Source organism: Saimiri boliviensis, chromosome 2 (assembly GCF_048565385.1).
Source record: "Saimiri boliviensis isolate mSaiBol1 chromosome 2, mSaiBol1.pri, whole genome shotgun sequence".
Taxonomy (NCBI): domain Eukaryota; kingdom Metazoa; phylum Chordata; class Mammalia; order Primates; family Cebidae; genus Saimiri; species Saimiri boliviensis.
In genome coordinates this window covers 172,539,320-172,563,632 of record NC_133450.1, presented here as the reverse complement: position 1 = coordinate 172,563,632, position 24,313 = coordinate 172,539,320, and the positions used below count along the sequence as shown (strand labels likewise).

The following is a 24,313-nucleotide window of genomic DNA, read 5'->3' as shown; positions in this document are numbered from 1 at the left end:
ACCTCCGCCTCCTGGGTTCAAGCAGTTCTCCTGCCTTAGCCTCCCGAGTAGCTGGAACTACAGGCACTCACCACCACGCCTGGCTAATTTTTGTATTTTTAGTAGAGACGGGGTTTCACCATGTTGGCCAGGTTGGTCTGGAACTCCTGACCTCAAGTGATCCATCCACCTTGGCCTCCCAAAGTGTTGAAATTACAGGCATGAGCCACCACAACCGGCCATGTAATCCTTTCTTACACCTAAACTGAAACTTAATCCCAGATGAATTAAAATTTTTAAATGTACTTTAAATTATAATGTCACCCAGGTTGGAGTGCAATGTACTATCTCAGTTCACAAAACCTCCACCTCCTGGGTTCAACTGATTCTCCTGTCTCAGCTTCCTGAGTAGCTAAGATTACAGGTGCCCACCAACAGGCCCAGCTAGCTAATTTTTATATTTTTAGTAGAGATGGGGTTTCACCACGTTGCCTAGGCTGGTCTTGAACTCCTGACCTCAGGTGATCCACCTGCCTTAGCCTCCCAAAGTGCTGGCGTGAGCCACTGCACCAAACACAAAATTTTTATAAATTTTGAAGGTGGGGGGAGGCGGGTCTTTTTAAAAATCACACAAAATCCAGAAACCCTAAAGACTGACAGATGTGACTGTAAATTCCAACTTGTGCTGTTTGAGTTCTGTTTTTTGCAAACACTTCTTGAAGTCCCCAGGGCCTACATTTTGAGTAGGGTGGGTCTCACGGTAAACATATACAAGTTCACATGAGCAAGGGAACTTAAGTGAATTCTATCAAATTGTGTATCTTTAGCCCATCTCTGGATAGAAGTCAACCTTTTCCAGAATCTAGATCTAAAGTTTTTCCATTTCTTCACCACTAGAATTTCTCCTTGGGTTCCCTTCATCTGTAAGCAATAATCTACAGCAGATTTTTCCTCCTTGTGATCTTTTGCAATCAGAAGTCCTGGAGGACAGAGAAGGAACAATCACTATGGGTTTGGGGCTGAAGCAGTTTCCAGGAAGTAAGCCCCTCTGATTTCCCCCAGCTTTCTCACAATCAGATTCTGCATATATTTTTCTAACCCGCTTTTTTTTTTTTAACATAGTGTATCCTGTACATTCCAAAGTATACATGCTATAATTTGCTATTACTGAACTCCAAGGTTTTTTATGTAAACAGGTGGGTGATATTAAACAATTCACTTTAGTTCTCTGGTCTTCTGTCCCCACTTACAGAAATAATGGAAAAGAGTGTCCCTAAATGGCCTGTGTGGCCTCTCCTTTCACTTGGTCACTCAGGCCCTAAAGGTGGGGTTCCTACTGAGGACACTCCCAGCCCTCACATCACCTCTTTCCCCAGCTTTCCCCTATCTTTCCCCTCCCAAAACAGCTAGATAGAGCTCAGGTTACAGATTCAGTTCTCAAGCTTCTTTAGGCTTTCATAATGGAGTTAGAGGTAAGAGACTGCAGACCTAAGCATGACAATCAGGCCTTTTGTTCCACCTAAGCCTGCTCCCTGGAGCTTTTTACAAACTGCACTTTCAGTGGCTTCTGAACCACCTGACAGTGCACCTGAGGAGAGAAGCAAGCCAGCAACCCCCGGCACACCTGTGCACCTTGCAGGGTGAACAGAGCCCAACAGCAAGTGCAAACACACCTGTCCCCTGCCACCTCCCCATTAGCAGGGGCTTACCACACGCAGTGCAGGTATGGGAAGTTGAAGGACGACAGCAGCTCGCAGAAAGCTCGGTCACTGATCCAGCAGAACAGGGCCAGGGTCCACCAGAGGCCCGAGAAGAGGCCCAGCTTAAACACACGCACGTTGTCACACCTGCACAGGGGTCCAGAGAGCCACTCACCGTCAGACCTGGTCTCTACCTCCTCGCCGGCCCCCTTGCCTCAGGCCCCCTTCACTGATTCCTCTCATGTCCCCAACCCCTTGGCACTGAAGTTCTTACCCAACACACAGTCACTCCAGAGTCTCATGGATGTAAATACCATATGCTCACAGATGGCTCACAGACACCCTTCCCACCTAGGCTTCTCCCCTGACTCCAGACTCATATACCCAACTACATTTTTGACATGAGCACCCTAATATGGATCTAAATTTAACAAGTCCATAACGTATTCCTCTCCCATTCCTTCTCTTTCTCACACAGCCCTCATCCAGTCCATCAGCTCTCCCTTCAAAACAGATCTCAAACCTGACCTCTTTCTACCACCTCCATCTAGATCCATGCTATCACCATCTCATCAGAGTCTCCTTCCACCCTTTGCCCTACAGAAGATTTAACAGACTCCAGCATCTTCCTGTTTAACCAGAGAGAAAGCCAAAGTATCCACAGCGGCCACAAGGCCCATGTGCATGGTCTTCCCTTTTCCCTTTCACCTCCTCTTTTGCATACTCTTCCCTCTCACTGCTTGTACTCAAGCCACTGCGGGATTTGTGCTGTTCCACAAATATCCCAAGCATGTTCCTGCAAGATCATAGCATCCACTGTGGCGTCTTGCCTGGAATGCTCTTCCCCCAGATACAAATCTTTGCTCAAATGTCACCCAGTAAGCCTTTTCCTGATGCTATTTTTAACAACTGCAACACCCGTCTCCACTTCCCAAGTGACTCTCCCTAAGGCCGCCTTCCCTCCTTTAATTTTCTCTGTAGTGATGATAAACTGGCCGACATCCTCTGTATTTCGCTTATTTGTTTCCAGTTTGTCTTCATCCACAGACATGGAAGCCATTTACTGCTGTATCTCAGCACTGGAAATGTGCTAGACACAGAAGGCACTCAACATTTGCTGAATGAAGGAATAAGCTCTTATCCACACTGGGACAAAATGGTCTTCTGAAACAAATCCCAACAGCTCAATGAAATTTTCAAGTGCTGTCTTCTTTCCTTGTTAAGGACTTGCTCATAAAGTGGGTGACTTCTATCCCTGGGGAGGAATGCTGGGAGGCAGCTGGTAGCTGAGGGTCCTTCTTCCTCAAGGGGACACTCCTGGGTCAGTCAAGATCTCCTATGGGACCCAGAATACAACACAGCATCTACAATCGAGAAGAGCTGAATTCCTCTTTATTGAACCCACAGATAGGTGTTAAAAGCCTGACTTGCTAGTGCCCTTCCCAGTTGCCTTTCAGAAACATCAGCAAAAGTGTCAATAAATGTGGGATAGGACAGCAGGTTCAGAAAGACCTGCTCAAAAGAAAAACCAAAATACTCTTGTAGGAAGGCTAAATGCATCCCTTGAAAAGTTTAGAAAGAATAGAGACACAGACATGTGGAGACTTACATTCCCAGTTACTAAAGTAAAGAGACAAGCATTTCCGTTTACCACTCTCTACCTTGAATGCCTCACCTTCTGGTTGGTTCCCTCTCAAAAAGAGCTCATGTCCTCACCTTGACCCACCCTCTGCTTCTCTTCAGGGCTCCACCTCCAGGCTTCCTCCAACACCCCATGCCAGCTCCTATAGGTCTCCCCTTAGTCCAAGCCGTGGCCCACAGACTGCATACTGACCAGGACGGCTTCAAATGAGGCCCGACACAAAGTCATCAACTTTCTTAAAACATTAAGAGATTTTTTTTGCAACTTTTTTTTTAGCTCATCAGCTATCATTAGCATATTTTATGTGTAGCCTAAGACAATTCTTCTTCTTCCAATATGGCCCAGGGAAGCCAAAAGAGTGGACACTACTACTTTAGTGCACTCTCTCAGGGCACCTTGCCATGTTCCTTCATAACTCTCATCACAAATTCAAACTATGGATTTATTATCTGTGTAACATCTGGTATTAAACTAGCCTGGAGGCTGGGATCAGTGGCTTATACCTCTAATCCCAGCACTTTGGGAGGCCAAGGTGGGCAGATTATTTGAGGTCAGGAGTTGGAGACCAGCCTGGCCAACATGGTGAAACCCTATCTCTACTAAAAATACAAAAATTAGCCAGGGGGTGGTGGCACGCACCTGTAGTCCCAGCTACTCCAGAGGCTGAGGCAGGAGAATTGCTTGAACGCAGGTTGTGGAGGTTGCAGTGAGCCGACATCTTGCCACTGCTCCAGCCTGGGCTTCAAGAGCCGTCTCAATAAATAAGTAAATAAACAAACTAGCCTAGAAGCCTAACCTCAAGAGGAACTAGCCCTGTTTTATTCATTAATGTATACTCCATGCCTACCAACTGTGTCAGGCACTGTTAAATGCTCCCTGAATTAATGGATAAAATTATGAAATAAAAGGACAATTTTAACTGGACTCTAATTTGGTTATCTATAATTTGGGCAGAACATTATTTTTAGATTATTTAAGATTATTGGCTGGGTGTGATGGCTCATGCCTGTAATCCCAGCACTTTGGGAGGTCAAGGCAGGTAAATCACAAGGTCAGGAGATCGAGACCATCCTGGCTAACACAGTAAAACCCTGTCTCTAGTAAAGATACAAAAAATCAGCCGGGTGCGGTGGCAGGTGACTGTAATCCCAGCTACTCGGGAGGCTGAGGCAGGAGAATCGTTTGAATCTGGGAGGTGGAGGTTGCAATGAGCTGAGATGGCGCCATTGCACTCCAGCCTCAGCAACAGGGCAAGACTCTGTCTCAAAAAAAAAAAAAAGATTATTGATTGGGCACCAAATTCCACACTAGGCACTGTAAAAGACAAAATAAACAGGTCTCTTGCCTTGAATTTAAAAAGTAAAATGAAAATAGACAAGAACAACTATCAACAAATACACAGACAATTAGTCTGAGATACAAGGATCCATGAACATCCAATGCAATTAAACCTAGAAAGTCTGGCTTAAGGAACACACTGCAACAGAGAGCAATGTGCTGGAGATGTCCTGCGTGGAAGGCATCACCCAAGAGGCAGGGTGTCCAGCTGATAGACACTGCAAGCACCAGGACAGAGCAGGCCTGGCATGTCGAGGCAGGAGGGACACTCTATAGAGCCTGGTCTCAGGGCAGCCTGTTACTCTTCCTTTCTCTGCTTCTAGAGGAAGCAGGTCTTGCCAGAAGCTGCTGACCAGTCTTATTTGCACTGGGGGTTGTCCGAAACTGTAGTCTATTAGGTTTCACTCCCATTTTTCAGGGCTTTTATCAAAGTATCCATGTGAAGTAAAAAAGGGCAGACAAAATTCGTATGTACAGCAGGACCTTATTCTACAATAGAAAACTCTGAGAGGAATGTCTACCATTTCTTCTCCTCTTGACCCTTGATTGTATTCTCAAATTGTTCTTAACAATAAAATCACTCCTATAATCAGAAAAAAACACATTTTAAAAAATAGTATAAATGTATCTCAGTTACCCGGCAATGTACTTAACACCACCAATTTCAGTGTCAGGTTTCGACCCAAAATCAGAATAAACTTTTGTTTTCTCATGGTCTGAAAGTGAGTTCAGAAAAGACAATGGAAATTCTTCTCAGGAAGCTGGTTAAAAGAAATGACTAGAAACAAGCGTTAGGAATAAAGTCTAAAGAGAAAGAGAAAGCAAAAAAACAGTCCCTCCTCTATTTCCTCTGAGCAAACCAGCATGCAGTGAGAAACATTCAGCTCAGACATAATAGATTATTGCTGGTGACAACCAGGGAAGATTCGGGAAGGAGGTGCAAGAGCAATAAGCTCATCCTTTTGTCTGGGTATTTTATCAAAGCAGGGAAACAACCATCTTTTCTTTTCCTGGCTGGAAACTGCGGTGGTAACTGGGACACAGCAGTAATCAAAGAGACCCCGTCCCTGCCTATGTGAAGTCAATGTGCAGCAGAGGGGACAGACACTGAACGAAACAACAATACAAATAATCTAATAACAATCAGGATGGCTGCCATAAGGAAGTTCAGGGTCCTAGAATAGCATATAAATAGTTCACAAAGTGAAGGATGAGCAGAAGTTAGCCAGGCAAGAGGGCAAGGAAAAGGGACAGCATAAATAAGCAAGGGCCTGGGGCTGGCAGGAGCAGGGTCTACAAAAGACACAGAAGGTCAGAATGGCTGGGGATGGAAGGTAGGGGAGCTTCTTGTGGGAGCGCTCAGCTCACAGGGGAAGGCTGGAGCACGTCAAGGATTTGGAACTTAATCTTCACTGAAACATCGACTGGTAGAAAAATGACTGTGCTCCAATGGCATGCCTGGGGAAGGAAGAGGACGCCAGGCTTCAGGCCTGAGTAACTGGGTAAACGGTGCGCCCCTTTCCTGTAACTAGAAATATGATGAAGAGAACCAGAGCTAGAAAAGGCAGATCAGGAATCTGGGTTTGGACAAGTTGAATTTGAGATGCCTGTGACACATGGAATTAGACAAGTTAGGTAGGCAGCTAGACACATAATAGTAGAGTTAGGAGGAAGGACTGGGTTGGAGACGTAAGATCACGAGTCATCCGCACATACAGGGGAATTAAAGCCACAGAAGTAGAGGAAATCTTTCAGGAGGATGTATAAAGGGAGAAAAGCAGTATCTTAATCCATGCAGGCTGTTTTAACAAAACACCATCGACTGGGTGGCTGTTAAAAACAGAAACGTTTCTCATCGTTCTGGAGGCTGGGAATTCTGAGATCAAAATGCCAGCAGAATCAGTGTCTGGCAAGGGCCATTCCTCATAGATGACACCTTCTAGAGCTGCATCCTCACAGGGTAGAAGGGCCAAGGCAGCTCTCCAGGGCCTCTTTTATGAGACCACTAATCCCATTTATGAGGACTCTATCCCCACTGACTTAATCACCTCCCAAAAGGGCCCACCTCCTAATATCATTATCTTATTAATTAGTATTTCAACATATGAATTCAGGAGAGACACAAACATTCAGACCATAGCAAACAGGAGATGAGGGTGCACCTTAAGGGACTCCTACATGCAAAGCGATGTAGAAAAGTAGGAGTCTATGCAAGAGACTAAAAAGGAGCTGCTGAGAGGTAGTGGGAAAGCCGGGAGATGTGGTATCACAGGAGCCATGGCAAAGACCATTTGAGGCATGGGGAGGAGAGCTAATTGGGCAAGCAGCCAAGAGAATAACACATAAGATACAGGAGGGCTGAAAACTGATCACTGGGTGTACAGCTTACTGAGAGGGATTTGGGTATCAAAGTAGGGGCAGAAGCCAGGTTGGCATGAGTTGAAGAGTAAATGGGAAGTGAGGGATAGAGGAAGCTTTTAAAGAAGTTTGGCTGTGACAGCAAGTGTGGAAGGGTGGTAGCTAGAGATGTGGATGTGGATTAGTCCAGGTTGGGTGTTTGAGAAGGCAGTAGGGACTCAAATGTGTTTACAGGCTGATAAGAAAGCCCCTTTAGGCTGGGCACAGTGGTTCATGCCTGTAATCCCAGCACTTTGGGAGGCCGAGGCAGGCAGATCCCTTGAGGTCAAGGGTTCAAGACCAGCCTGGCCAACATGGTGACCACCTGTCTCTACTAAAAATACAAAACTTAGCCGGGCATGGTGGTCCACACCTGTAATTATAACTTCTCTATTCGGGAGGCTGAGGCAGGAGAATTGCTTGAATCTGGGAGGCGGAGGTTGCAGTGAGCTAAGATCTCACCACTGCACTCAGCCTGGGTGACAGAGCGAGACTCAGTCTAAAAAAAAAGAAAAAAAAAGAAAGCCCCTTTAGAAAGAGATGGGCAATATAGAGGACAATGTACAGGAGTGAAACAGACATAGGAGAGTGGAAGGAATAACCAACTGGCAGAAGACTGACCCTAATGGAAGGAAGTTTTCCTCCCATAAAGTTGACACTTGTTAATGTGATGATGAAGATCAATTAGCTTTAGCGATGGCTACCTTTTCCAGGGCAGATATTTTAAGCATAAAACAAATTATTTCTTTTGTAATTACTTAAAAGACTAGAGTATTAAAGAAAAATATATTTCCTTACGTAAAGATCACAATTGTGAAGCAGAATTTATTTAAACTGCATAATAATCTGCCCTAACTACGTGTGTCCTCCATTTGCTCTTAAGTCTTATGAACTTAAAGATTTTCCCAGCCAGGTAAAGTGGCTTACACCTATAATCTCCGCACTTTGGGAGGCTGAGGTGGGAAGATTGCCTAAGTCCAGGAGTTTGAGGCTGCAATGAGCTATGATCATGCTACTGCATTCCAGCCTGGGCAACAGAGCAAGACCCAATCTCAAAAAAAAAAAAAAAAAAAAAAACCTTTCCCTTTCCCTTTTCTTAAAACAAAATTATAAGCCAAAACATATTATGAAACTCAGAAGTTAAAATGAAACTAGAGTGCAGTGAATTCTCAAGAAACAGAGCTAAATCCAGAACATTCTATGCACTTCAAGCCTAATATAAGCTAGCACCACTGGACTGAATGCTACAAATGGAAATCATTTCAGATGTTGTCACTAGCAATTTAATTATGTGTTTGACAAAGAGCTTTAAGTTATGTTAACATCCAGAGTTGGCTAGAGGAGGATGAAAGGGAGAATGGTTTAAGACAATGTAAAAGCACAAAGAGTTTAGGAAGAGAGCAATTATGTCTGGTTGGGAGGATAAGCAGGGGTTAAGAAAGGCCTCACAAAGGAGCTGGTATCTAGAATGAGCATTGCCGAAGGGGTAGGATTTTGCAAAATAGTAGTAGGAAAGGGCATTCCAGGAGGAGAAGAAAGTATGAGCAAAGACCTGAAGACAAGAAAACAAGGAACCAGTCCAGATTTTTTGGTCATAGGACATGTAGAAGGAACCAGAGGAAGAAAATGTTCTAAGGGAAGTTTAGACAATGAGGCCACTGAAGGTTTTTGTAAAGGATAAGGGCATAACAGTCTGAAGGAAGAGACTGGAGGAAGAAGAGACTGTTAGAAAACAAATACAATGGTACACTGGAGGGGTGTGAGGGTGGGGCAATAGATATGGGAGGAGGTGACAGATGAAACATTGCAGAGGGTGATTCCATGAAATCCAGCAATCATTTGAGGTGGCAGGAGATGAGGGACCCAATGATGATTATAGGGTTTCAAGGGTAATGAACTCAGAAAATAGTGACACTTAATTAAAATAAACTGGGAACTTTAAAACAGAATTTGGGAAAGGTCATTGAGTGGCATCATAGGCAAAGAGGGCATGGAGCCAAGACAATAATCTTACCTATTACAGTTTGGGAAGGCTGTGACAGAGATACCCAGCAGATAGTTGGGAACACGGAACTAAACTTCAGGAGAGACAAGGATGGACTACAGAGAATCATGCAGAGTGATGACAACTGAACACAAGAGGGTGGATAAGATTTTCAAGAAACAAACAGAAAAGGTTGAAGACACAATCTTGGAGAATGCCTACCTTAGGAAGCAAAGAGCAGAGTAGGAACAGTCAGGTAGGAGTGCCTGTATTATACAGGATCACAGAAGCCAAGAGAAGAAAATTCAGAGGAGGAGGTTGACAGTGTCAGATTCTTCAGACAGCCAAGGATAGGGAGCACTGCAAACAAGCGATTCTATTTGGAAGTTAAAAAGCCATTAGCATAGCCTGAGGAAATAGTGTAATGAATGCACAAAGATACACAAAGATGTTCATCGCAGAGATATTTATAATAAAGAAAAACTGGAAACAACCTAAACGGTCAAAAAAGGAAGTATGTTGACTAATTAAAATAAATTAAAAGTAAATTACAATTCTATATGTTCATTTAAAATGAGGACCTAGATCTGTATTTTTGACAGAAAACGAAGATACAATACATTCCTAAGTGAGAAAGCCAAATTTTAGATTAACGTATATAAGAATGAGCTAATTTTTATTTTTTTAAATACAGCTAGATTTTTTAAAAAAAATAAGATGGCAAATAATAAAAAAGCCTGTAAGAAGACACAACGAAGGGCTAACCATCATTATCATCACACGGCAGGTTTGGTTACTTCATTTTTATTTAGCACCTAAAAACTATGAGGCAAGTACTATCAAATATTAATTTTCCTGAAAAAATGATATTTATTTTTTGCTTGTCTATGTTCTCCAATTTATCTACAAAAAATCTTAGTTACTTGATAAAATTAGTTTTTTAAAAGAGGTCATTAGTGACTCTTGAATGAACATTTCGGACTAAAGATGGGGAGGAGAACCAGCCTGCAAGGGATTTAAGAAGAAAGGGCAGCCTGGCTGCATTGGTTCACACCTTCAACTCCAGCACTTTAAGAGGCTGAGGCAAGAGGACTGCTTGAGGCCAGGAGTTTGAGACTCCCTGGGCACAGTGAGACCTTGTCTCTACTAAGAAAAAAAAAAACAGCTAATGGTTGCATTTTTAGTAGAGACAAGTTTTCACGATGTTGGCCAGGTTGGTCTCAAATCCTGACTTCAAGTGATCTGCCCACCTCAACCTCCTAAAGTGCTGGGATTACAGGTGTGAGCCACCCCGCCCAGCTGGGCTTTCTTCTTAAACTCTCTTAAGAAACCTGGCTAGAAGAGGACAGAGTAGCAAGTCACTCTGTCCTGTGCTACATATGGCAATGTGGACCTCAGCCAGTCCTCACGGTCATCACTGAGCAGACATGCTTCGCTCGGAGGAATCCTGTAGCCACAGTGGCAAAAAGGATTCTAAATCCAGGACTCCGTATGGCAGTTTCGGATTTATAAAAGTATGAGAGAACATTTCCATGAAGGGCAGTGGCTTAATGTGAGCTTCACTGAGAACTTTCTCCATGAGAAGAAACATATTTTGATGGAAGTATATGACTTCAGACTTATTCAGCATTAAGTTTGTTGGATGATAAGATAACCAATGGCCTTTAACTATTAATTAAAGGCTACAAATTCTTCATCTCTATATCTCTTTTTGATCACAGATTCCAAACTGCTACCCAGAAAGTGTTTATTCCAGAAGGCTAAGATCCTCAGTCTTGAAATTTACAGTTTAGAACAGATCTATGGTTTTCAAACGGCTGAGCACCACACAGAAGTACCTGGGCAGGTTCTGAGGGTTTTTGTTTTGTTTAGAGCTTTATTGGGGCGTATTTCACATACCATAAAATTCCCCTATTTAAAGTGTACAGATCAGGTCAGACATGGTGGCTCACGCCTGTAATCCTGGCACTTTGGGAGGCTGAGCCAAGCAGACTGCTTGAGCTCAGGAGTTAGAGACCACCCTGAGCAACACGGTGAAACCCCATCTCTACTAAAATGCAAAAAATTGGCTGAGCATGGTAGTGGGTGCCTGTAGTCCCACCTACTCAAGAGGCCGAGGCAGGAAAATTGCTTGAACCCAGGAGGCAGAGACTGAAGTGAGCCAAGATGGTCCCACTGCACTCCAGCTTGGGCAAGAGTGAGACTCCATTTTACAAAAAAAGTGTACAGGTCAGTGTGTTTTGATAGCTTCAACCCATCACCACAATCTCATTTTATAATGTTTCCAACACTCCAATAAGAAGCCCTTACTTATTAGCTGTCATTCCCTTTTTTTTTTTTTTTTTTTTTTTGCGACGGAGTTTTGCTCTTGTTACCCAGGCTGGAGAGCAATGGCGCGATCTCAGCTCACCGCAACCTCTGCCTCCTGGGTTCAGGCAATTCTCCTGCCTCAGCCTCCTGAGTAGCTGAGATTACAGGCACGTGCCACCATGCCCAGCTAATTTTTTGTATTTTTTTAGTAGAGACGGGGTTTCACCATGTTGACCAGGATGGTCTCGATCTCTTGACCTCGTGATCCATCCTCCTCGGCCTCCCAAAGTGCTGGGATTACAGGCTTGAGCCACAGCGCCCGGCCCTGTCATTCCCTTTTTCATCTCCCCTACCACCTCCCTACATCCCCGCTCTAACCCTACCCTCACCCAAGCCCCACACAACTGTGTTTTTGAGCTTTTTAAATCTATACATGTCCAGGCTCCTATCCTGAACCTCCAAAATCCAAATCTTTACAGAGGCAGTGCTAGCACCTGCACTAGCATCTGTCCTTGCTAGTACACTTCCCAGGTGATTCTGATGAGGTGCCCGTCAAGAGCCGGGGAGCTTGCACTCAGTAAGAACTCAGTAAACACTTGAGTGAGTATACAAGTGAGAATGAAGATTAGAGGTTGCTAAGAACCCTTCTGGCTCTAACAAGTAACACCAGTGATAAAGTAAACAGCTAATTTTTTTAAATTACAGTTATTAGAAGGTAGGGACTGAACCCTTTTTTACTTATTCAAGTGTAGTTATTCTTCTAGGACCACTTCAGCCTGTGTCTGAAGAGACTCTTACATCCCCAGTCCTTGATGGATGTAGAAGGCAACCAGGCAGGATCTGACAGCAAGATGCCAGACAGCAAGTTCCAGGACCATACCATTTCAACTGCCTTTGGCCCTGACTGTTATTGCTGACAATCAAAGCAACCCTCTAGTGGCAAAGCAAGTAGAAAGAAATGTATATCTCCTCTCAAATTAAAGAGGAGAGAAAGCTGACTTAACACATTACACAGAGCAACTATCACACTAAGATTTCAGTTACAAGACTTCAACTAAGATATTCAATGTCCACAACAATGAGAAAATCTGAATTAAAATACATTTTTTAGGCTGGGCATGGTGGCTCACACCTGTAATCCCAGCACTTAGGGAGGCCAAGGTGAGCAGATCACTTGAGGTCAGGAGTTTAAGACCAGCCTGGCCAACATGATGAAACCCCATCTCTACTAACAATACAAAAATTAGCTGGGCATAGTGGCATGCAGCAGTAATCCTAGCTACTCGGCAGTGTGAAGCAGGAGAATCACCTGAAATCAGGAGGCAGAGGCTGCAGTTAGCTGAGAATGTGCCGCTGTACTCCAGCCTGGGTGACAGAGTGAGACTCCGTCTCAAAAAAAAAAAAAAAAAAAAAAAGTATTATTTAAATGGCTGCAAATAAAAAGAAGTGTTTTCTTTTTTCTTTTTTTTTGTTTTTGTTTTTGTCTTTGTTTTTGTTTTGACACAGAGTTTTGCTCTTGTTGCCCAGGTTAGAGTGCAACAGTGTGATCTCAACTCACCACAATCTCCGCCTCCCAGGTTCAAGTGATTCTCCTGCCTCAGCCTCCCAGGTAGCTGGGATTACAGGCATGTGCCACCAAACATGGCTAATTTTGTATTTTTAGTAGAGATAGGGTTTCTCCATGTTGGTAAAGCTGGTCTTGAACTCCCGACCTCAGGTGATCCACCTGTCTCGGTCTCCCAAAGTGCTGGGATTATAGGCATGAGACATCGCACCTGGCCAAGAAGTGTTTTCAAAGAGAATGAAAATAAGGGCAGTGATTAGATGTATTGTAATTGGGTCTAGAAGAGGAAAATCATGTACCAACAAACGCTAAACGAAAATGTTTCTGAATATCAACCTGAACTCTGAGTACACAAGTTCCCAAAAGAAAATGCTAATGCAAAGAGCAAAATCATTACCTGATAGACTGTAAATGAGACACTAAACCTCAGAGAAAGTATCAATATCTGCTACAGTCCACCAGAAGCTCATATTTCCTTATGATACAAACTCATGTTCCCTGCCCCCTTCCTCTTTTTCCTTCTGGGTCTGAATACAATAACATTTTAGAACTTTTCTTTTCTACGGAATTAAGTCTAGACAGCTTGGTCTAGGCACTAAGATGGTCCTGGTAAGCTAGCTGTGATCAATGGCATGATCCAAACCATCAAACCTGCTTCCATCCAACAGTCAGCAACTAACTTTCATGAGGAATAAAATTCCTCTTCTGCTGCAGAGCAGCAAAGGAGTCCTGAGCTGGTGTGTTCCCAGCACAGGGACAGCCTGAGGTAGGTAGGAATCATGGCACCTACCTCTTTAGCTCTGCAATGAGCAGTGCAGTGCAAGGAACTCCTAGGGTCATCAGAGAGATGTTGTTGATGGCGGGCTTGACGAATGCTAGGCACGTTGTAACTGCAGACAGGACACAGACCACCACCTTGAACCTGCCCCTGAATCCATGAAGCAAAACCAAATCCATTAGAAAAGGAGTTCTTGTTTGTTTGTTTGTTTGTTTAATGTTGGCAAGCTACAGGCATTGCCAGAAATGCAAGCCATAAAGAAACTCTGCACTAAGTACTAAGGTTCAAAAAGCCATTCACACTCACTGGCTTAGGAATTCCACTTCAAGTAACTTATCCTTAGGAAATAATTAGAGGTTTTCAAAATATTTAGCCATAAGAATGGTAAAATTACAGTTAACCTACATCTCTGAAAGTGAGTTATGGATAACTGTTTCCTTTGTGTGATTCTTCTGTATTTTTTTCTTTCCTTTCTCTCTCTTTTTTTTTTTTGAGACAGAGTACAGTGGCACAATCTTGGCTTACTACAACCTCCACCTCCTGGGTTCAATCAATTCTCCAGCCTCAGCCTCCCAAGTAGCTAGGATTACAGGTGTGTGACAAAATGCCCAGCTAATTTTTGTATTTTTAGTGGAGATAGGGTTTCACCATGTTGGCCAGGCTGGTCGCAAACTCTTGACCTCATGATCCACCTACCTCGGCCTCCCAAAGTGCTGGGATTACATGGGTGAGCCACCATGTCCAGCCGATTTTTCTATATTTTTTCAAACATTTGATTTCTCTCTATTTTTTCAGACAAACTACAGCAGGGTTTAACAATTTCTTTCTATAAAGGGTTTTTGGGTTTGGGCTGGGCATGGTGGCTCACACCTATAATCCTAACACTTTGGGAGGACAAAGTGGGAGGACAGCCTGAGCCTTGAAGTTTGTGGTTACAGTGAGCTATAACCTCAACATAAAATAAATTATATAAGTATTTAATTAAATATATGTTTATTTGTAAGTATAAAGAATATATTATATGAATATATTTATATGATATATAACCATACAGTTATGCTATATGGTTACACATAATTATAAATACATATTTAATCAAAGATATACATTAATAATTAAATGTGTATAATTATATTAAATAAATATTAATTATATTTAATAAATTATACACACACACACACACACACACACACAAACACACACACACACAGGTTTTGCAGGTCCTAAGGTCTCTGCCACAGCTACTCAATTTTGCCATTACAGAGAATAAGTAAATGAATGGGCATGGCTGGATGCTGATAAAACCTGATTTGCAGGTCGGGCGCGGTGGCTCAAGCCTGTAATCCCAGCACTTTGGGAGGCCAAGGCGGGTGGATCACGAGGTCAAGAGATCGAGACCATCCTGGTCAACACGGTGAAACCCCGTCTCTACTAAAAATACAAAAAATTAGCTGGGCATGGTGGCGTGTGCCTGTAATCCCAGCTACTCAGGAGGCTGAGGCAGGAGAATTGCCTGAACCCAGGAGGCGGAGGTTGCGGTGAGCCGAGATCGCGCCATTGCACTCCAGCCTGGGTAACAAGAGTGAAACTCCGTCTCAAAAAAAAAAACAAAAAACCTGATTTGCAAAACAGGACCCTTTTGGCCCACAGGACATAGTTTGTCACCCCCTGTTCTACAAAGTGAACATGTATAACTTTCATAAGTAAAACAGAGACCATTCACAAACCATAATGCATCCTTGTTTAAAAGAAAATTTGTCCTATGTGTCTAGCACACCCAAATAAAGTTTTCAGAAAAAATTTCAATAGACTAAGAAAAATAGTCTATATTTACTGACAGCCTACAAGCCTAGTATGCACAAGAATTTACATCAACAAGTTTCTGAAATGACAAGTCTCAGACAAATAATCGATAGCATCCTCACACCCTTCAGTGGAGGTCATTTCAGTAGAAAGAGCCAGAAGTGGCGACGTGATCTTAGACATGCTCTTTCTTTTCTCCCTGGGACTCATTTCCTTATCTGTAAAATGAAAAGGCTGGACTAGATGATTTCCAAGGCCTCATCCATGACTTAAATTTAGGAGTACACGATTTTCCTGAAGTTTCTGTTATTCCTCATTAGCACAATTTACTTTGGCCAAGAGCCCTGGAACAGGTCACAGTTAGGAAGCCAATCTGAATGAAATTCCATTATAAAAAAATCGAAGGGCGTTGAACCCTCAAAATACAAATTTATCTCTTAAATAGGAAAGACATTCATCATCAAGGCACAGGAAATCATTGACCAAGCTGCCAACTTTCAGACTGGAATGAATAGGAATTATAGCTCTGAACCTCTACCAGAGGAAAAAATATATGTGGGAAAGACTCCAAGCAACTAATCCTCAGGAGAGGCATGTTTTTCTCCTGGCCTTGCCTGGTGTTCTTCATCTACTGGATGAAAGGCCGCCTGCTCAGGGTGAGGGCCCACAGCCATCACACACAGGGCCCCTGGTGACCCACAATAACTCTTCCACTGGAATTGAGGGTCTGTGACTCATGCCAAGGCAATTTGACCTTTCTTGGTAGGATAAACACATAATCAGAAACGTCCAAAGTGCATCACCTCTCTATATCCAGTGGTTTAGGAATTAGGCACAGGTCAGACAGGGCAACAGTGATTCAAGGCACAGGAGTTTCAGTGAGACTGATATGCATTCAAAGCCTGCCTCCATTGCTTACTAGCTGTGAGACCTTTGGCAAGTAACTCAACTCTTTGAGGCTTTCCCACATAAAAATTAAGACATTGTGCCTCACAGTGTTCTTGGAAGCATTAACACAGTGCCTGGTACATGTTATGTGCTAATAAAATTCATTACTACTTTTATCCTTACCATCATTTTAAAAATAAATACTACTTTTTTGTTTTGTTTTTGCATTTTGTTTTGTTTTTTTGAGATGGAGTCTCTGTCACCCAGGCTGAAGTACAGTGGCACAATCTTGACTCACTGCAACCTCCGCCTCCTGGATTCAAGCAATTTTTCTGCCTCAGTGTCCTTTAGCTGGGACTAAAGGCATGTGCCACCAAAAAATAATTACTACTTTAAATAATATTATTGTTGTTGATATCATACTCTCAGAGAAAATGTGACTGAGTTGCTGTTGCAATCACCAAAGGCTCCACAGAGTACTGCCAAATGGTTTAAAGGCAGTAAGCTTGAAAACACATGCTTTCTGTTTTTTGGTTTTTGTTGTTGTGTTTTTTTGTTTTTTGTTTTTTGGTTTTTTTTTTTATTTTATTTTATTTTTTGAGACGGAGTTTCACTCTTGTTACCCAGGCTGGAGTGCAATGGCGCGATCTCGGCTCACCGCTACCTCCGCCTCCCGGGTTCAGGCAAGTCTCCTGCCTCAGCCTCCTGAGTAGCTGGGATTACAGGCATGTGCCACCATGCCCAGCTAATTTTTTGTGTTTTTAGTAGAGACGGGGTTTCACCATGTTGACCAGGATGGTCTCGATCTCTTGACCTCGTGATCCACCCGCCTCGGCCTCCCAAAGTGCTGGGATTACAGGCTTGAGCCACCGCGCCCGGCCTGTTTTTTGTTTTTTTGAGACAGAGTTCCCCTCTGTTGCCCATGCTGGAGTGTAACGGCTCAAGCTTGGCTCACTGCAACCTCCGCCTCCCAGGTTCAAGTGATTCTCCTGCCTCAGCTTCCAGAGTAGCTGGGATTACAGGTACCCACTACCACACCTAGCTAATTTTTATATTTTTAGTAGGGACGGGGTTTCACCATGCTAGCGAGGCTAATCTTGAACTCCTGACCTCAGGTGATCCATCTGCCTCGGCCTCCCAAAGTGCTGAGATTACAGGCATAAGCCACCACACCCAGCTGTGAAACATGTTTTCTTTAGAGGAGGCCAACTGCAGACACCTCCCCATGTCTGGTCCAGAAGGTGTACGGGAATGTGCTGGCCAACGAGAACATCCTGTGAACACAAGTTTCTGAAGCCAGGAGAAGTAAACGGAGGCCATGTGGCCAGCAGAAAGCCAGCCAGCCAGCCCAGCAGACCCCAGAGTCAACAGAGGCCCTGGGAAAAAGAGAGCTGGAAATATACAGGAGTAAGAGGCCCCAATAGCATGTTTTTCTAAACTGTGATTGATGACAGCCTCTGGTCCTGTTTTCAACTTTCCAGCCCAGTAGGGTTTCACACTGAAACACAAGGTCAGGAAACCCTTAGCACCACTGCTTCCTATATTCTCCAAACCAAAATCTAACAAGCCAGTACCATCATGATAATATTTTTATAGTAAAGCTGTTACTGTTATCATTAGCTACCCTTTAAAGCAGTCGTTTTCAAGCCTATACCCTGTGTCCCTTTTTACTTTGGTAAAATGTAAAACCAATTTTTACTTTTTAGGCTTGAAAACCACTATCATTGGCTACCCTTTACAGCAGTGGTTATGTTTTTGTTCTTCTGAAATGAAATGAAATTTATAGATGATAAAACCTCCCATCATAGTGGCCATCAAAATCATGTCCACAAACTTTCTAAATGTCCGGTAAGAACTGGAAATGTCCCTGGTTAAGATCCACTGCTATAAGCTACCAAAACATAATTTACTTAGAACAGCCAGCCCTTGATAGTTACAGCACTATAGCATTTGGTCATGAAAGAGACCTCAGAGAACTAGTCCAACCCTGTTATTTCATAACTAAAGCACTAAGGCGCCGGGCGCAGTGGCTCAAGCCTGTAATCCCAGCACTTTGGGAGGCCGAGGCGGGCGGATCACAAGGTCAAGAGATCGAGACCATCCCGGTCAACATGGTGAAACCCTGTCTCTACTAAAAATACAAAAAATTAGCTGGGCATGGTGGCGCGTGCCTGTAGTCCCAGCTACTCAGGAGGCTGAGGCAGGAGAATTGCTTGAACCCAGGAGACGGAGGTTGCGGTGAGCCGGAGATCACACCATTGCACTCCAGCCTGGGTAACAAGAGCGAAACTCCGTCTCAAAAAAAAAAAAAAAAAAAAGCACTAAGGCCCAGAGAGTTTAAGATTCCAGCCCCAAGTCATCCAGCAAGAATGCTAGCAAGGCGGGCAGATCCCAGACTGCTCCCTTGCCATTCAGGATTCAAAAACTAAAGTGGATTATAAAGTGAAGGCTCTCCTGAGATTTTGTAAAGACAAAATCATAACAAGTACAGCAGAATAAATCATTTAAGAAGTGGATACAAGGTTGGGCACAGTGGCTCACACCTGTCATCCCAGCACTGAGAGGCCAAGGTGGGAGGATCTCTTGAGCCCAGGAATTTGAGACCAGCGTGGGCAACATGATAAAACATTGTCTCTGCAAAAAATACAAAAATTAGCCAGGTGCAGTGATAGGCACCTGCTGTCCCAGCCTCTCGGGAGGCTGAGGTAGGAGGATCACTTGAGTGTAGGAGGCAGAGGTTGCAGTGAACTGTGATTGCACCACTGCACTACAGCCTGGGCAACAGAGTGAGACCCTGTCACAAAAAAAGGGGGGGATTCAATTACCCTGTAATAGTTCCTTATTCTGATTTTTTCCTCAAAATAAAAATATCTAAAAAATATTAATAACCATCAACAGCTGAATGTCTTGAATAGTCAGGACAGTCTAGACAAGATGAAAGAAAGTTTTTTTTAATTTAAAACCAACATTTATATCCTATTGATACAATGAACATTAATAATTTCCCTATACAAAGTATGTACAACTATTATATAATCAATAAAAAATTCTGGCCGGGCACAATGGCTCATGCCTATAATCTCAGCACTTTGGGAGGCCAAGGTGGGTGGATCACCTGAGGTCAGGAGTTCAAGACCAGCCTGGCCAACGTGGTGAAACTCCATCTCTACTAAAAATACAAATTAGCTGGGCATGGTAGCAAGTGGCCACTTGGGAAGCTGCTTGGAAGCTAAGGCAGAAGAATCGCTTGAACCCAGGAGAAGGGGTTGCAGTGAGCCAAGATCACTCTACTGCACTCTAGACTGGGTGAAATAACAAGACTTCATTTAAAAAAAAAAAACAAAAAAAAAAACGCTAAGACATTCATAATAACCACCAGCACTTACTGAGTCTTCACTCTGTGTGAGCCACTGTACTGTATGCCTTATATAATTTTCCGATGTATTTCTGACCCCATGAGGAAGATAACTTTTGTAATCTCTACTTTACAGACAAGCAACATGGGGTCCCAGAACCTTTTTTTTTAGTGAATTGTTAATTCAAAGCCATGTTGTCTGATCCAAACTCAGCCACCACACTCTACTGTCTCTTCTCCAAAAATCTCACATTAAAACTATTTTTAATGTGTGTTTAGAATATTCCAGCAAAGGCCAGAAGTGGTGGCTCATACCTGTAATCTCAGCACTTTGAAAGGCCAAGGTGGGCGGATCACCCGAGGTCGGGAGTTCGAGACCAGCCTGGCCAACATGACAAAACCTCATCTCTACGAAAAATACAAAAATTAGCCACGCGTGGTGGCACATGCTTGTAACCCCAGCTACTCAGGAAGTTGAGGCAGGAGAATTGCTTGAACACGGGAGGCAGAGGTTGCAGTGAGTCAAGATTGCACCATTGCACTCCAGCCTGGGCAATAAGAGCAAAACTCTATCTCAAAAAAAAAAAAAAAAGAATATTCCAGCAAAGTCTAGATCAAGGAAGGGAGGAAGGGAGGGAGAGAGGGAGGGAAGGAAGGGAGGGAAGGGATAAAGAAAGAAAAGGAGATAAATGTTTACTATTTGGTAAGTTTAGGCAGATAAACCAGAAATCCCTGATGTACAGAAATCCTGGTTTTGACATGATTTCTTTGGTCTGGTCTGCCATTTCTACTGCAGAGCTGCCACCTGTCCCACATCATGGACAGTGAAATACATGCAAAGGGGCGTGGCCTTCTTGCCCTCCCTGGTCACTGGAAAACTGAAGATGTACAAACAGCGTTGAAAACCTTATTTACTTTTCCCTTAACATGCACCTTTTATTTCTTTGCTCATTAAAATTTTCAATGTCCATTCTCTCCATCAATTCATATGCGTATCTCAGAAATGCTAGGCAGAACTCTCCTCTCCATGCCCCAGGCAGTCCGGAGAGCTAACTTTGACTGAGCCCTCTCCATGTTGCTTCGTATTGTGCTAAGTGCTCTCCAGGATCATCTCAGAGGTCCCAGAGATCAACAGTATTGTTTATATAATTTTACACATGAGGAAACAGAAAGAGTCAAGACAAGTCATACAGTTTGCAAATTGTAAAGCTAGGATTCAAACCCAGATTGTTTCCAAAGCCAGGGATATATATACACATGGTACCCACTGCCTCTAAAGGAAGACAGAGTGGCTGTATTTTCACATCTTCCCCAGAGAAATGCTGCAGGCTGCTGGTGAAGAAAAAGTCCCAGTCACAGACAACTCTGCCTCACAATATGTTTTCTTTTTTTTTTTTTTTTCCTATTTTTAATGGGGTTTCACTGTGTTGCCCAGGCTGGGCTCAAACTCCTGGGCTCAGTTTCCTGAGTGGCTGGGACTACAGGCATGTACCACCATACCTGGCTCTGTTTTAACTACCAAAGTTGGTAATAAGCCTTGCCAGGTGCGGTGGCTCACACCTGTAATCCCAGCACTTTAGGAGGCTGAAGTGGGTGGATCACAAGGTCAAGAGACGGAGGCCATCCTGGCCAGCGTGGTGAAACCATGTCTCTACTAAAAATGTAAAAATTAGCTGGTCATGATGGCACACGGCTGTAGTCCCAGCTACTCGAGAAGCTGAGGCAGGAGAATTGCTTGAATCTGAGAGGTGGAGGTTGCAGTGAGCCAAGATCATGCCATTGCACTCCAGCCTGGGCTACAAGATAGATAGATAGATAGATATAGATACATACATACATACATACATACATACATACATACATACACAGATGGATGGATAATAAGTAAGTTGATAAGCTTTAACTACCAATGTCATCATCCTACTTTCTTCTTTCCTGCTCAAACAGCATTCCTCCTACCTCCAGGAACCAAGAAAAGAAAAGAAAACAAGGTTTTCTGTAATGAATACATTAAAAACTATCCCTTGGAATTTCAACCCAGGCCTCCAGAATGTCACAAACACAAACCTTTATTCCCATTTCTTTAATATCTTACTCAGATTTCAGGACTTGAAAGATAACACCTATGAGCAAAGTGGTTCCTCGGCTCTCAATCTAATGTACACCAGGTTAAGAGAAAGGATGGTGGTGACTGGTGGGTACATTTCAAGACAGGGAAAAGCCAAAAGGTAAATGGCTTGTTTTTCAGGCAGAGTCAAAAGGTGCCTATGTGCAGAACCATCTCACAACCCTACCTGGTGCCCTCTACCTCCACCTGCATCCTTAACCCCTTCCTCACCTCCAAAGGCTTCTCCTAAAGTTGAATGAAGAAACTAAACAGGACTGGAAACTGGAGACCGCGTAAACCAACCTGCCCACGTTTGAAAGCATATTTTCCCTGCCGATTAGAAGGCCTCACCAAGATGGAGAACCACTGTTCATCTAAGACGAGGAACCTCTACTTGTAAACAGCTCTTTCTCTGTCTCTCACTCCCTTGCTCTCTTTCTCTCTCTCTCTCCTCCTCCTCCCTGCCCCACCACCCCTTTTTACACTCTCGCTTTCTCATTTTCTGATAAGTAACCTTCTTAAGGATACTTCTATCTGCTAATGGATACTCAGAGATGATACTATTCAATTCAAATCCTGCTTCTCAGGATAAGATTGTACAGCTAATCCAATCAATGCACGTTTTCTCCCTAGCTCATTTTAAAATAAATATTTAGTATTAAAAATTAGGCCATGGCCAAGCGCAGAGGCTCGCGCTTATAATCCCAGCATCTTGGGAGGCCAAATGGGAAGACCACTTGAGCCCAGAAGTTTGAGACCAGCCTTGGCAACATGACAATACCCTATCTCTATTTAAAAAAAGAATTAGGCCAGGTGCAGTGGTTCATATCTGTAGCCCCAGTACTTTGGGAAACTGAAGTGGGCGGATTGCTTGAGCCCAGGAGTTCAAGACCAACCTGGGCAACATAACAAGACCTCTTCTCTATCAAAAATACAAAAATTAGGCAGATGTGGTGGCATGCACCTGTAGTCCCAGTTCCTGGGGAGGCTGAGGTAGGCAGAACCACCTGAGCCTGGGGAGGTTGAGACTGCATTGAGCCAAGATCACTCCATGGCACACTAGCCTGGACACAGAGTGTGACAAAAAAAGAAGGAAGGAAGGAAGGAAAGGAGGGAGGGAGGGAGGGAAGGAGGGAGGAAGGAAGAGAGAAAGAGAGAGAGAAAGAAAAAGAAAGAAAGAAAAAAAAGAAAGAAAGGAAGAAAGAGGGGGAAGGAGGGAAGGAAGGAAAGGAGGAAAGGAAAGAGGGAGGGAGAGAGGGAGAGAGGGAGGGATGAAGAGAAAAAGAAAGAAAGGGGGAGGGAAAGAAGGAAGGAAGGAAGGAAGAGAGAGAGAAAGGAAAAAAAAAATCAACCAGTTCAGGTGAAAGGTAAAAGTGGCTGTCCCTCTCTGCTGTAATTCCCAAGAATAGCCAATGGCTGTAGCTAGGTGTCCTTACCTCCCAGGCAGTTTTGTGCTAATACAAAAACATACTGAGAAAGAGTTTCGTTCATTCTAAAATTAGGATATCATACACACAATTATATAATGTGCCACTTGCAGCCAATATTTTTCATAGATGCTTCTCCATTTGCATTCACAGACAGCAGCCTTAGTCCTCAGCAGTTGCACAGCTCCTGTCCCTTTTCAAAGTGCCAGTAAAACTATAATGAATTATTTTATTTTCCTGGTATAAGTCTTCCATGGGCACATTTGCGTCATTGAATCCATAGTTTTAGACTATTTAGCCATAATAATACATATTTTGACAAAACAGTGTCCTACAGAGAATGTGGGTAATCTGTTCTGGGAACGTTTCTCATCTTTATTGGGCTGAATCTCCTCTTTGCCTTTAGATAGTGACAAACTTCACACACCTGAGAAAGATTTTCTCTGACCAAACTCTAAATCACACGCTGTCACCACTAAACCCTTATCAGCTTCACTTTTCATCACAGTACCCAACATATTCTAACATTATATTATTTACTTGTTTGTTTGTTGATCTGTAATCTCCCCAACTTCAATGTAAGCTCATTAGAGGAAGACTCTGCTGTTTTACCGTGATATTCCAGTGCCTAGAAAAATGTATAGTACTGTCTCACATGTTATTGATATTAAGCATTATAGTTCCACCTTGCTTTTATATTCCTGACGTCGGTTACTATTACTGATTTACCCTGTCAGTGCTCATTTAGATTTTCCCAGGTGATTACTAATGACTTTGTTCACTATTTTATTTGGCATTGTCAATCTTGGTTATGGATTCAGTTTTCCTCGTAATGTACATTTTTTCATAATTCTTTGGTGGAAGTATTAGTGGGACACTTTTTGCTGGAAAATGTCTTTATTTTACCCTCATTCTTGAGTTATAATTTAGCTGTTTCGCTCCACGTTTTGAATAAAATGGTCTTATGATTTCTGTCTTTAAAAAAAAAAATGTATAGTAAAATGTAAGTGTTCAAAAATATTTACTGGATGGATAATTGTA

At 43.2% G+C, this 24,313-nt stretch overlaps 1 protein-coding gene across 22 annotated transcripts in view; it reads right to left on the bottom strand.

Annotated features, from left to right (window-relative positions):
- ACER2 (alkaline ceramidase 2) overlaps positions 1-24,313 on the bottom strand; it is a 71,422-nt gene that overhangs the window by 5,751 nt on the left and 41,358 nt on the right. For 20 of the 22 annotated variants that reach the window (XR_012516590.1, XR_744894.3, XM_074394906.1 and 17 more), the window contains 2 exons: positions 13,705-13,842; positions 1,689-1,826 (listed from right to left, as the gene is read on the bottom strand). Coding sequence is in view for 20 of the 22 variants with exons in the window: in XM_074394906.1 (XP_074251007.1) it covers positions 1,689-1,826; positions 13,705-13,842 (276 nt within the window). In the remaining 2 variants the exon portion in view is untranslated. The remainder of the gene's footprint in view (positions 1-1,688; positions 1,827-13,704; positions 13,843-24,313) is intronic. The other 2 variants (XM_074394900.1, XM_074394899.1) reach the window with 2 other exon arrangements.